Source organism: Bufo bufo, chromosome 11 (assembly GCF_905171765.1).
Source record: "Bufo bufo chromosome 11, aBufBuf1.1, whole genome shotgun sequence".
Classification (NCBI taxonomy): Eukaryota; Metazoa; Chordata; class Amphibia; order Anura; family Bufonidae; genus Bufo; species Bufo bufo.
Genome location: NC_053399.1, coordinates 31,084,668 through 31,099,165, shown reverse-complemented (window position 1 = coordinate 31,099,165; position 14,498 = coordinate 31,084,668). Strand labels below are relative to the sequence as shown.

At 43.7% G+C, this 14,498-nt stretch overlaps 1 protein-coding gene across 3 annotated transcripts in view; it reads left to right on the top strand.

Moving 5' to 3' along the window:
- Positions 1-14,498, top strand: part of DAAM1 (dishevelled associated activator of morphogenesis 1) — a 161,614-nt gene that overhangs the window by 110,448 nt on the left and 36,668 nt on the right. For all 3 annotated transcript variants that reach the window (XM_040411301.1, XM_040411303.1, XM_040411302.1), the window contains 11 exons: positions 1,701-1,795; positions 2,908-3,241; positions 4,949-5,059; positions 5,141-5,244; positions 6,119-6,185; positions 6,270-6,387; positions 7,438-7,576; positions 8,957-9,015; positions 10,241-10,428; positions 11,526-11,825; positions 12,160-12,267. In XM_040411301.1, coding sequence (XP_040267235.1) covers positions 1,701-1,795; positions 2,908-3,241; positions 4,949-5,059; positions 5,141-5,244; positions 6,119-6,185; positions 6,270-6,387; positions 7,438-7,576; positions 8,957-9,015; positions 10,241-10,428; positions 11,526-11,825; positions 12,160-12,267 — 1,623 coding nt within the window. The remainder of the gene's footprint in view (positions 1-1,700; positions 1,796-2,907; positions 3,242-4,948; positions 5,060-5,140; positions 5,245-6,118; positions 6,186-6,269; positions 6,388-7,437; positions 7,577-8,956; positions 9,016-10,240; positions 10,429-11,525; positions 11,826-12,159; positions 12,268-14,498) is intronic.

Sequence of the window (14,498 nt, the reverse complement as noted above, 5' to 3'; positions counted from 1 at the left end):
AAGCAATTTTCTTAATGCTGTTAAGAACAGCTCAGGCAAGATGGCCGCCCCATAATCATGTTCAGGAAATTATATATACAATACATATTCTTAACATTTTTTTGACCCATTCCCTTTAAAGTGGTTGTGCAGTCATGATACTGATGACCTGTCCTCAGGATTGGCCATCAGCATCAGATTGGTGGGGGTCTGACTCCTGTCAAAATGTAGAAGTGTGCCTATGTTGTAGGCGGGGCCAAACTGGTAGCAGGCATGGCCAAGTCAAGTGGGCTTGGCTTAGGAGGCGGAGTAACAGTGCACCCCCCGATCTGATACTGATTGACTATCCTGAGGATACCCTGACCCCACACAGCCCTGCTCTTGGGAATAAGTGGGTAGATTTGTTTTTCCCCACCTACCACAACTAGTGATGAGCGAAGCCAGCTGTGGATGCTTCATCCGAAGTCGTTTCGTTCAAAACTTTGGATTAATACTGTACGGAGATTTGTCTCCAACAGTATTAGAATGTATGGGCTCCGATGAGCCGAAGTCAATTATTCGGGAAGTTGCGCAAGACTTCGGTAATTGATTTTGAAAGTGGAAAACACTTCGGGTTCAGCTCAAAGTTTTAAATCAGTTTTCCACTTTAAAAATCAAGTACCGAAGTTATTCAACAAAGTCACACGCAGCGACTTTGCGAATAACTTACTAAGGCTCATCGGAGCCCATACATTATATAGAAGACAAATCTCCGTACAGTAGTAATCCGACGTTTTGAACGAAGCGACTTTGGGTGCAATATCTCAAGCTCACTTCGCTTATCTCTAGCCACAAAACACTATGGGTGAGATTTATGAAACGGTCTAGAAGAAAGACTTTGTTGTCCATCTCAGCCAGTCATGGCACAGCTTTCATTTTGGATTCTGCTCTGGACTAATAAGAACTGCACTGTGATTGGTTGCGACGGGCAGAAGTTTCTCTTTTAGGCCTCATGCACACGGCCGTAGTGCTCCTGTGGCCGTATTGTGGGCCGCATACGGCGTTTGCGCAATACACGGGGCACCGGCCGTGTGCATTCCGCATCACGGATGCGGACCCGTTCACTTGTATGGGTCCGCAAATCTGGAGATGTGGTGCGGAACGGAAGCACGCAACGGAGTGCTTCTGTGGTGTTCTATGCTTCCATTGAAATATCTTTTTGCGGAACGGACGGATCGCAGACCCCAGTCAAGTGAATGGGTCCGCGATCCGCATGCAGCTGCCCACGGTCGGTGCCCGTGCATTGCGGACCTCACGGATCCCTTACGTTCGTGGGCAAGAAGCCTTACACAGTTTTTATGAATCTCTCCTTTGTAGCTGTAATCTATTTTCACGCGGAATCCTATGTGCTTCCCGTCCTGCTTCCACCACCGAGGGTTAACGATACTTTCCCTCTGTGACTAAAAATTCATGTTAATCCGGATGGCATCAATCATTGCCTGCTTTCCTGTTTACAGCAGATGGTATAACCGGGCACAGAGTGCCATCCTTCTGTCCCCAAATCAGCCTCCGTCAATGCCCTGTTTTTGGGTTCTGATGATTACCAGTAAATCCTATACGTTTCGTCCATTTTGATGCGTCGCTTTATGTTGGTCCTTTTTCCCATGATGCAATAAGTAGTTAATGATCCCATTAAACTCTTAATGAACGAGCAATTAACTTCCCCTTTTCCCATGTCGCAGAGGAGAACATTATTGGCAATGGATAAGGAAGATGAAGAAGAGAGGAACAAATCTGTAGAGAGCTTGAAGACTGCGCTGAGGACAAAACCTATGAGGTCAGTGCAACTCGGATCTTTTATATATATATATATTTTATTTTATTGTACTTTTTTTGCATTCATTTATTATTATAATTTTTTTTAATTATAGGTCTGAATACCAACAACTAGATCTGTTTCTAGAGTTAAAACAGGATTGTGATATGATATTGGTGGATCAGAACTACATATGGGCCTTAGAGGGACACGATGTATATTAATGCGGCTGAATCCTAACAGATGGATGCAAAATGTGCCATGTGTTCGTGGCAGAAACCGCCATGGTTTTTCATTTTTGTATGCAGTGGATCTGCTCATCGTTTAGCCCCATTGAATGGCGCTAAACCGCAAGAGGTCACCGGTTTCAGTGGTATCCGCCAAGACACTGCAGCAAGAAAGGAAATGTCCTTTCTTGGCACGGTCACAGCTATAAGCTGCAATACCAGACATGACCCATGGAACAGATGTGGAGCTGTTTTTGGAAGACAGTAGCCATGTTTTTTTTTTTTTTTTATCCTGCACAGACCCTTTAAAAACCTTTTGGGGTCATTTATTAAGACCGGCGTTTTAGACGCTGTTCTTAAAAACCCCTATATTAGGCAGTGGGTCTGCCGAAGTTATGGAGAGGTGCAGGCCTCTACATAACTTCTGCACATCCTGCGCCAGTCTAAATGTACGCTAGCTGTCTTACATTTAGACCATCTTCTTCGCTTAAAATAGGCGTAGAAAATGAAGTCAGGCCTTCCCCGCCCATGCCACGCCCACTGCGAAAAGTCGCAGATTGCGGCGCAACTAACCTTTGCACCGCATTGTCCGCCAGAAATACTCCTAATATAGGCGTATTTCTGGATAATGAATGATTCCGCCTTTTATCTTAAATGGGTTAATTTTTAACAATTATTTTCCTTTTTATACTGCAAGTTTCAAAGCTTACAGGACACTCTAGGCCTTGTGCAAGGACCTAAGGGGATGGATCATGACTCAAGGAACAGAATCCCTGTGTGATGCCCCGCCCCTGAGGGACTGCATCTGACATTACACAGCTTCATCAATTGTGTAGTTTACAGGATGGGACAAGTCTCTTGGATTCCTATTTATTCATTTTTTCATTTTTATGTATTTATCTGCAGGTTTGTGACCAGATTCATAGAGATGGATGGTTTAACATGCATCTTGAACTTCCTCAAAACAATGGACTATGAAATTGCAGAGTCCCAAATACATACCTCGCTCATTGGCTGCATCAAGGCGCTAATGAACAACTCTCAGGGGCGGGCTCACGTCTTGGCCCATTCGGAGAGCATTAATGTGATCGCTCAGAGTCTGGCCACGGAGAACATCAAGACTAAAGTAGCTGTGCTAGAAATAATGGGAGCGGTCTGCTTGGTCCCTGGGGGACACAAGAAAGTCCTGGAAGCAATGCTGCACTACCAGAGATACGCCAGTGAGAGGACGCGCTTCCAGGTAACACTACTATCAGTACATGATGACTTTTGCTTTCTTACAGTGGAAATAATAATTTCAGTGGAGCAGTATCCATGAAAATGCCCCTACAGTAATATCTAGGTATCTAATAATCATGGAGACATAATCCACAGTTAGGGCCCATTCAAACAACCGCATGGTCGCCGTGCCCGTGTTGCACACCACAAATAGTGCCCCACAATACACAGGCATTGGGCGTGTGAATCCCGTATTGATTTGAATGGGTCCGCAATCTGCAAAATACGGAAAAAGATAGGACATGTCCTATCTTTTGCTGTGCATAAGTATGTGCCCGAAAGCCCACGGAAGCGCTTCGGAGTGTTTCCAAGGGCTTCCCATCCGTGCCACCACTCCGCAAAAGATAGGACATGTCCTATCTTTCACCGTATCTTGCGTATCGCTGACCCACGAAGTGCACACAGCCAGTGCTCATATATTGCGTACCCACTGTTTGCAGTCCGTAATACGGGCATGGAGCCCTTATGTTCGTGTGAATGAGCCCGTAAGCTGGCCATAGACCGCTGTGAAAATACTGTGATCTCCTTATATTTTAGCCTGTTAGATCCAAATTTGCTCCTATGGATAAGTTGTGTCTTGTGTTTTCCTCCTATAGTAAAAAAAAAAAAAAATGCACATTCAGCAAAACATCCATGGGTTTGGTGAGATCAAAGCCAATGGTTGACAACTTGTTTATTTTGAGGTTGCTTTTCGTGACCCTTCCAAAAATCAGCTGATCTTACGGCAGCATAAAGAACCTTTTACTTAAATTGTGTTCATTCCAAATAACCCCCAACCCTTAATCTACCTGCCTGTTCTTTCAAACTTCCATAGGAAGTCTTGGAATTTTTTTTTAAAGCCAATACTTGCATTGTGAGCTTATACATATATATTTTCTGACATGTTGTCCCCGATTAGAGTTCTGAGGAACACAGCAGAGGATCAGACTACACCGCATTTGTTCGTAGTCTGTAACCATGGCGACAGGAAGGTCTGCATAAAAGCTGTAGACACAATGATGAGCTTTTTTTTAATCAAAGCTAGTTTTAATGTTAAAAGGGTAGTCTAGGTTTTTAACACATATGGCTACATTTATGGAATTGGATAAATTAAAAGAACACAAAACACCTATGCGATATCCTGGCGCTCTAACTTCATTGATTCCCTCCCAGTCGTTGCTTACTTGTTTTTCAAGTAACGGTGTGTTCGCACTAGCGTTCTGCCATTCCTTTAAGAGGCATTCCGTTTTGCTCCGTCCTAATACGAGTCTATGTGCAAGCATAACGGATCCGTCTGGTTTCCGTTATGCAGGACGAAAACAAAGTGCTGTCGACAGGAATTTTTTCCCGTCCTGCATAACGGAAACCAGACGGATCCGTTATGCTTGCACATAGACTTGTATTAGGACGGAACCTATAACAGAATGGCAGAACGCTAGTGCGAACCCACCCTTAGCAGTGATGACATCACATATATAAACATAACTGTTGCAGCCAATCAGAGGCCTCGGCTGAGGCCAGTAATAGACTGCATCGGGAAGTACCGTAGCGACGGTCATCACCATTTATAACTGGGGGTATTGTGATTGTAATGTGAAAAAATAAAAATAAAATTCTTACCAAGATATTGCCTCGTCTTCTTCCACAAGTGAATCAAACACTTTCCCTTTCCTTTTTTTTTTTTTTTTAGACTTTAATTAACGACCTGGATCGAAGTACAGGAAGGTATCGTGATGAAGTCAGCCTGAAGACGGCAATCATGTCCTTTATTAATGCAGTGCTTAGCCAAGGAGCTGGGGTGGTAAGAAGATTACTCCAGCTGTAAACATTGTCCATTCTAAAACTGATTGGTAACTAAAATTAGGTATTTTTCTCTTTTAAGGAAAGTTTAGATTTCCGACTTCATCTCCGATACGAATTTCTAATGTTAGGAATTCAGCCAGTAATTGATAAGCTCCGGGAACATGACAATTCTACACTTGATAGGTAAGTTATTTACTAGGTAAACACCTAGATATTGTTTGGGTTTGAAACGTACCTTTTTTTTTATACTTTTTTGCCTTTTTGTTTTGCAGTGACAGTCAGTGCTTTAAAAGTGTTTTCTGGGACTTTACTACTGATGACCTAACATCAGGATAGTTCATTAGTGTCTGATCGGTGGGGGTCTGACACCCGGGACGCCTGGCACCGGCACTTGTAGTAGCGCTGCAGCCTTCTCTCAGCTCCCCAAGCACAGCGCCGTCCATTGTGTAGCGGCTGTGCTTGGTATCGCAGCTCATCCCCATTAACCTCAATGGGGCTGAGCTGCTCCTAAGCCATGTGACCAATGATTGTGACATCACATGGCCTATTAAAAGCTGCAAGAAGGCCACTGCGAGCGCCGGTGCCTTCTCAAATGGCTGATCGTGGGGGTTTCCAATGTTGGACCCCCTTTGATCAGATACTGATGACCTATCCAGAGGATAGGTCATCAGCAGTAAAGTCTCAGAAAACCTCTTTAAATATAAAGTTCCTATTGTATTTAAGATTGTGTGCATTACAAACCACATGTAAATCACACACTACTACACATTTACTACGGTCTGTGGCTTTACCCTTGGGGAAAGAAGCCATCACAAAATAGGATTTTGATTTGACAGCAGCTTTTGTTTGATCGTATAAGGTCTACAACCACTTAACTCCATCTGCTTCAATGGAAATTGTGTAGAACTGTCACAAGCCTTTGGTGAATAATAGATCAAAAATATATTTTGAATATACATAGAATATATAATACGTGTGTGTGTGTGTGTGTGTGTGTGTGTGTGTGTATATATATATATATATATATATATATATCAATATTATTTTTTTCTTGTAGGCATTTAGACTTTTTTGAGATGCTGAGAAATGAAGATGAACTTGAATTTGCCAAAAGATTTGACCTGGTGAGTGTCCTGACCATCTCACATCGCAACGTGGGAAGTATCGCAGCCTCTGGCTTACAATCTGTATGTTTCCTATTTGTACAGGTTCACATAGATACTAAAAGCGCAACTCAGATGTTTGAGCTGATAAGGAAGAGGTTAACGCACTCCGAATCCTATCCGCACTTTACGTCTATACTTCACCATTGCCTCCAAATGCCTTGTAAGTGCGCGAGCCGTGAATGTTCTGCTTACTGGTTGTAGATCCATCACGTGGTGCTGGCGCCAGTTCTTCCCTATGAAATTGTTATAATCTTTTAGCCTCGTTTTATTGTTAACATTACTATCATTAAAATTATTTATCCACGTAAATGAGACAAGGCCGCATCAGGGAAACCGTACATTGCACAGACTTGGGACAGATAGGGAAGACAGTATGGGCCAGGCGCCGCAGCAACACTCAGTTCTGTGGGTGCTGCATGGAGGTTTTTTTTTTAATGAATAAGGGTTCACTCTTGCATTAATGTATTTCGTTCTAGGTCGTAAGTCGGAATGCAAAACAGAAGCCTTTAAGAGGCATTCGGTTTTGATCTGCCCTAATAGAAGTCTATGGCCAAGCATAACGGACCCGTCTGGTTTCCGTTATGCAGGACTGAAAACAAAGTCCTGTCGAATATATGGAGTAAAGAGTGACAGGGAAGGTGCATATTGAGCCTTATCTGTGTGCATCCCTGTGCAGTTCTGCCTTAAAGTGCCTATACACGTTCCATAGCTACCCTCTAATGATAGATATGACTCTGCTGACTCTGTCCCATTCTACACAGCAAAGTGAGTTAGAGCAGACACGGCTATTGTGTGAGCGAGAGGGGCTAGTGTGAAAACTAGAATATTTCAGGATTTTTTTTTTTAAAGGATAATCAAAGTGAAAACACAAGCTTTTTTATTTTGTTTGTTTTTTTAAGAAATATTTATAATAAAAACATTGTCATTTACTGATTATACATTCCTAATAAAGTCAGCAAGTTTTTTTAAAAATTGAGTTTAGCAAATACCCAACTTGGCACGAGCCCTTGGACGACTCTGTTGTAGCTGTTACATATTTGCTGCGTGATGATTATTTATAGGGCTTTTCTGGTGACACTCGATGTCCATTGTTTTCTCGTTCTTCTGAGAACACGATACGTTATCTGTTGTTACTTCGCTCGCTGAAGGTTATGCCCTTGTCCTCCTGAGAATAGAACATTTATTTGAACGTCTTTGTCCCTTTATCCAGATAAACGAAGTGGCAATACTGTACATTACTGGCTCCTGCTGGATCGGATAGTTCAGCAAATCGTGATCCAGAACGACAAAGGGCAAGATCCTGACATCTCTCCTCTGGAAAATTTCAATGTCAGAAATGTAGTTAGAATGTAAGTAAACACAATAATAATAGTATTGTACAAGGAAAGCACATATTTCATCAGCAAGGGCAAGCAATAGCCCACGGTGTACTGTAACATCCACAGTTTGGTCATTCCTATGGTTTTTTAGGCTAGGTTCACAACCAATTGGGGTCAGCAAATATCCCTGGAAATTCTCCAAACTTACATGATTTACACGTCCAAAGACTATTATTAGCCATATGCGATATATGCATTTTTGGAGCTAAAACGAAATGTATGCAACTGTATCAGTTGGGGAGGCCATATACTTTCAGTATCTGTTGGCAGAACTTGTTTGGCTGATAGCTGTTCCTCCCGATTTGGCTAAGCATGCCTGTGATTTAGATGGAGGAAAAAGGGAATAAACAACTACTTCTCTCCCTTGGGAACATAGAATCAGGCATGTTGAATGTTACATGCCTGATCCTTTTTCTTCCAAATATGCCAAATGAATACTAGCTGTATATTTTGGACACTTTAGATCAGTGTTTCCCAACCAGTGTGCCTCCAGCTGTTGCAAAACTACAACTCCCAGCATGCCCGGACAGCCTTTGGCTGTCTACAACTCCCAGCCTTTTGCAACAGCTGGAGGCACACTGGTTGGGAAACACTGCTTTAGATGATCGGCCAGTCCCACTGAAATATGCAATTGGCCACCTTTGTTTTAGGGTCCAGTAACACGTCCGTGGTGTATTGCAGATCCGCAATACACCTGGCCTGCACCCCCCCATAGAACTGCTTATTCTTGTCCGCAATTGCGGACAAGAGTAGGACATGTTTTATTTTTTTGCGGAGCCGCGTCCCGGATGTTCGGGGCCGCGCTCCGGAAATACGGATGCGGAGAGAACATAGTGTGCTCTCCGCATCCTGATATTGTGGAACGGGTGCGGACCCATTTGCGGATGTCTGAATGGAGCCTTAAACTGTCTCTCTGAATGTAATTCCTGGGCATGATGTCAAGTTTAGGATTATTTTTTGGCTAATCATTTGGCCATTTTCTTACCTTACTACTTTATGAAGAAGCTTAGGTAGAGATGTTACATCATTTGGAGTTTTTTTTTTTTTTTAAGAGGCCTTAACCTTGTGAATTTTTTTTATCTGAGGGCGATTCTGCCATGAAGGTAAACTTACATTTGGCAATTCTGCCCTAAAGAACTCAAAAACTTCTTTGCAAATATTGAGGTCCTTCATTTTCCTATAGACGTCATAAGGTTCTCATCCGAGCATGGTCTATAGATGATAAAAGGATGTGCAGATGTCTTACCTCCTCTTTTACATCAGACCTTGTCTGTTCAGCCTTACACTGACTTATAGCAAAATTTGATTGACTATGATCTTCTTGGTTATGATGTCTCGATGTCCACACAGGCTGGTTAATGAGAATGAAGTGAAGCAGTGGAAGGAACAGGCCGAGAAGATGAGAAAAGGTAAATGTGACGTTGCCTCTGACAAATAGACGTTACGTTCCTACGGGTGTGGGTATTTCACATCTGTCATGTCTGCAACAAACAGTAGATCAGAGTAGACAGAGGTGTGTTTACTGTCAGTTTGGTATCTGGGGTTTTCTTTGCCACATTTATTTAATGGGAGTCCCTCGCTGATCATCATGAACAGTGCTTGTGCAGGCATGAAAGTACAATACTGTTTTTAATGCACACTGTTTGGGGGCTGTGTGGCTGCAGAACGAGGGCCACTACTGAGGGCTATATTACTTAGGCTGCAATTGGGCTACAGTCACAGTTTTGGTCTAAGCTTATAAACAAGACCAAGATCGTGGCACTAGCTCTGATACCTTGCAAGATACAGCCCTTAAAATGGGTCCCAGTGAAAGCTGTATAAACCTGCAGCTTTCACTTCTAACCTGATTTTTAAAAGCCGTATCGCCCATCTATCTCACCTAGCACTGGTCTTGTTTGAAAGCTGACAAGCTTTTAAACAAAATCAGGAGCACATTTGTACATGCTACCCAGCCTGAGATATGAAAGGTTAAAGTAGCTTTACTTCCCTTCAGCTGGACGTGATCTTAGCCAGCCTGGATTGGGGAAGCTGACAGGAGGCAGAAAGAGAGGGAAATTTTTTTTTTTTTTTTCCATTTTACCTGTACATGTCGCCAGAACAGCAGACCCAGATCCTTTGTTCCACATCCACCAGCTGGTAGGTGTTTGAATGGAGTGGCATAGTGCTCAGCTGCTTCTGTCATAGACCTTGTATAGAGTGACTGTGCATATTCAAAGCCCTCCCTCCTAGCCATGGTCGGGGGGGGGGGGGGGGGGCAGGGTTCTCCATTCTGGTGATTGGTGGGTGTCCTAGCGGTCGGACCCCTCACCGATCTACTATTTATCACCTTTCCTGGTGATAGGTGATTAAATCCTTCTGACTGGAACATACTTATAATATTGCATAAATATCAAATGATATGGCCAGTGCAACCAAGTCTATCATAATAGCATTTAAGTGCATTCTTCTGCCATAATGTGACTGCATTTAACAGTCTGTATTGCTGCACAGTAGCCAGACCAATTATAGCTCACCATCTAACCAGCCTTAAATTCATCCAATTGATTTCCATTAAAGTATATTCTTGGATGCAAAGCACATCGTAGTACGAGAAAGCACAGAATCCGTGACCTGTTCTACTTTCTCCCATTTCAGAGCACCATGAGCTACAGCAGAAACTGGAGAAGAAAGAGAGAGAATGTGATGCGAAGGCTCAGGAGAAAGAAGAGATGATGGAGACCCTCAACAAGATGAAGGAGAAGCTGGAAAAGGAGTCCAGTGAGTGCAAGCAAGTGAAACAGCAGGTGGTTGAGCTTACAGCACAAATCCAGGAGCTGAACAGCGTAAGAATAACTATTACATCTGTACAATGTGTGAAATTGGGCTGAAACTGAAGGGTTAAGGTGGATTTACATGGCCCGATTTTTGGGCAGAATATCGGGAACAACCATTCCTGCGAACGCTCGTTCTCAACAGTCTGCCCATCTGAATTTGCCGCCGATCACCCAATGACGATCCCTCGTCCTGTGGAGTAGATCTCTGCATGTAAATGCAGCGGTCTCCTTCACTGAACTAGCAGCAGACTGTCGGGAAGGAACGCTTCCTTCCCAACAATCGGCTGTAACACCAGGACATGTAAACCCACCTTTACTCCTATTTTGTACAGTGGCATTAAAAGAGTTGTCCCATAAGTGTCTGGTCAGCAGGGGTCCGACCGATCACTGGAACAGGGACGCATTTGAGTGAAATGGTAAACACACATGCGTGTCCACTGCTCTATTCAACTCTATGGGACTACTGAAGATGGCCCAGCACTTGTACTCGGCTATCTCCGGCAGCCCCATAGAGTTGAATGTAGTGGCGGACACACATGCATGCCCGCCACTCCATTCAAATGGTTAATCAGCGGGGGCCCCAGCAGTCAGGTCCCCGCCGATCAGACACCTGTTCTCTAATGGATACTTTTTTGTCATGGGACCATCCCTTTAACTGAATGTGCTGAACCTGTTTACAACCGTGTCTGCATGTCCCAGAGATTTATGGGACTTGCAGCCTAATGTACTCTGTTTGGCCACACACCTCACGTCCTTGTAACCGGTTCTAAGGAATGGACCCAAGGGTCCATTTGCACAGCATCCATAATGAATGCCCACTACTCTGCGATCTTCTCTGGCCAATAAGTCTAAGTGCATTCAGGATTTTGGGCCAAGAAATGCATCGGACCTGTCTAAGTGTTCTTGTGTTCCTCTCAGAGTCTAAGTTGCACCCGTTCAGGACGTCTCCTAGTATCAATGCTCTGTCTATTTGACAGATGCAATTTTTTAGAATAAGATGGCACACTGACCTTGTGCGGAGACCTTGCTGGTGAGACTCTTACTGAAAGATGGAAAGGATCTTCAGTGAAGATTAAACTCATCACTTGTTTTTTCTTCTTTCATAGCGAACAATCTGTGCTTCCATTCCGGGAGGACCTCCTCTTCCACCAGGAGCCCCAGGCGGTCCAGTACCTTTGCCTCCTGGAGGTATGATGCCTCCTCCTCCACCGCCGCCACCTCCGCTAGGGGGAATGGCTCCTCCACCACCTCCTCCTCCCCCTGGAGCTCCACCTGCACCACCCGGACCACCACGTTTAGGACTTATGTCTGCAGCTCCTGGACTGCTAGGTTCAAACCTGAAAAAGAAAAATATTCCTCAGCCAACGAACCCACTTAAATCCTTTAACTGGAATAAACTTCCAGAGGTATGTGTGCCATTGGCAAAACATTTCTTGTTTGGAGAGCTCATATGTCCTCGATTTAGGCAAATACCAAGCACTTCTTTATGCTAAGACACCCTGGATCATTGTATTTCCCTAAAATCACCTGTAGACATAAGCCCATGAATTGTCAGGAGATTCAGTTGTCATAGGTGAGAGGTCTCCAGAGGTGGGTCAGATGTTTATGGGATATCCTGTAGATATGCTCTAAATGTGTATGGTGTAAAACCCCTTTACATGCTGGTTTTAGAGACAATCCCTCTTGGCATACCTATATTTAACCCAAAAAATGTTTCCTTTTCTTTTCTTTTTTTTCCAGAACAAACTGGAAGGAACTCTCTGGGTTGATATTGATGACGCCAAGGTGTTCAAAATATTAGATCTAGAAGACATTGAACGGACCTTCTCTGCATACCAAAGACCACAGGTAGACTCGCTTTTTAATTTCACTGTCACTGAGCATTTCTAAGTTCAAGTTGGAGCTTGCTTAATAAAATGAGAGTATGGATACGTCCACACAAGGTGTGTGTGTGTGTGCGCTGTAGATTTTCGCTGCAGAATTGTGGTTGGAAAATCCGCAGCACTTTTTAGTAACCACAAAGCAAAACTCATCCACACCCTCCTATGTGCATCATAAATTGGCCGGCTTGTCAATGCATGCTTTGGATTTCATCCTTTGCAATGTATAAGTGAAATCCTCTGCAAATCGGCAGCACAGTGTGTGACAAATCCTCATGTAGCACGTTGACTTTGCTGCCAGTTTGTTGCAGAGTTTTCTGCCGCAGTTTACGTTCTGTGTGGACGTACCCTTACCGTATAATTTAATGTATTAGGGATATCAGACATTGGGGTTTTGAGGGAGGCTGTCGGCAGTTTTGACCGGACTAAGCTGGTGGCTACAAGAGGTGGTGGCTGGGGAGAGCAGTGCAAACATACCGTTTGTGGAGCTTTTCTCATCAGGAGAGTTTTATTCTGCGTCGGAGCTTTACAGTAAAGTGCTCTCTGCTCACCCTTCTGCTAGAGGCACAGCTATAGTCGTCTCCTGGTTGGATGCTACAGCTGTCACAATGCACAGAGCACTTCTCAATGGAGCCCCACGTCCTGGGCTCTTGAGAGAGCATAATCTGGCAGAATAAAACTTCATATTCTCGCTACTCAGGATGACAAAAGCTCAATAAAAGGTACCGTATGTTTGTACTGCTTTCCCCAGCATCTACCTAGTGCTGTCAGCAGTTTAGCAAGGGCAAAACTGCTGACAGACTCTTTTAATTACCTGAAGAAACACTTGCTACTTCTGAACCTGTTCTGTTAAGGCCGCATGCACGCGGCCGTTGTGCATGCGGGCCGGACCCATTCAACTTGAATGGGTCCGTGGTCTGTCCGCACTGCAAAAAAATATGATGTCATATTTATTTGCGGTGCGGAACAACGGAAAGAAAAACCACGGAAGCACTCCATAGTGCTTACGGTGTTCCGTTCCGCATCTCCGGAATTGCAGATCCATTCAAGTGAAAGGGTCCGCATCCGTGATGCGTGGTACACACGGCCGGAGGCCGTGGATTGCCGACCCGCCATTTGCGGGCTGCAATGCGGCCGTGTGCATAAGGCCTAATAGGCAATATCCCAGTATAGATAATTATACCAGACCAGTACTATACGAGGTTATAGCAACTACAATGAATCCAGTGGGTCCTTCCACCCTTGTTCATCTTTATAGTGCAACGTACTATATGTAGAGTGAAACCTCTTTTAGAGAGGAGGTCCTCTAAAGAACATGGTCAGTGTGCATAATACATCACAGAACTGAGAATCTGGTCCGGATAAAGGGTCATAATATAGCAGCCTTCAGTTTTATACAGAGGCTTTTTAATTGGGATCTGCTGCATTATGAAGGGATTTTCCTCTAGAAGCATAGCCCCTAGAGGAGAATGCCTCCGCAGTACAGTGTCATATGGAGGCAGCGTTTGGATGGCTATGGCTCTTAGGAGCTTTGTGTTTTTGCATGAAGCCTCAGGTTTATACAATGAATATATTGCACCAATTAATCAGCACGGCTAGGGTTTACTGGTTGTCCGTTAGTGTTTCTAAGTGGAGCTGATGTAGCACATATAGGGGCACCACCAATCTCCCCGAGCATGATGGTTATAATTGAATGTCTATGAAGCTTGTAGATGATCTCTTTGCTGATGATTTGCTTTCACAATGTAATGACTTCACTAAGGGTGCTGCCACAAGTTCAGGGTTTTTTTTAATGTCAATTTTTTAAGCCCAAACCAGGAGTGGATTCAAAAAGAGTTGTATATGTCTTTAAAGGGGATTGTGCCACAAAAAATATCCTGCAGTTTTCAAATCTGCACTTGTATCTGAATACTTTTGTAACTGCATGCAAATAGAATTTTAGTATAGCCACCGAGCTATTCAATAAAATGTATCTGTATAGCGCCACCTGCTGTTTGTTTTCTTCCTTATTTCCTGTCCACCACACTGAGGTGGTCACACGTGCTCACTTCAGAAAGAGCTACAGCAAAAAGGACACGCCTGAAATAAATCTAGCCAAGCAATAAATGGGGAGATGGTTCTAGCTTTGTTAGAAAAAGATTGTCATGTACTATATGATGTCTGATCTTCATGTTTTACATCAATCATGGCATAACCCCT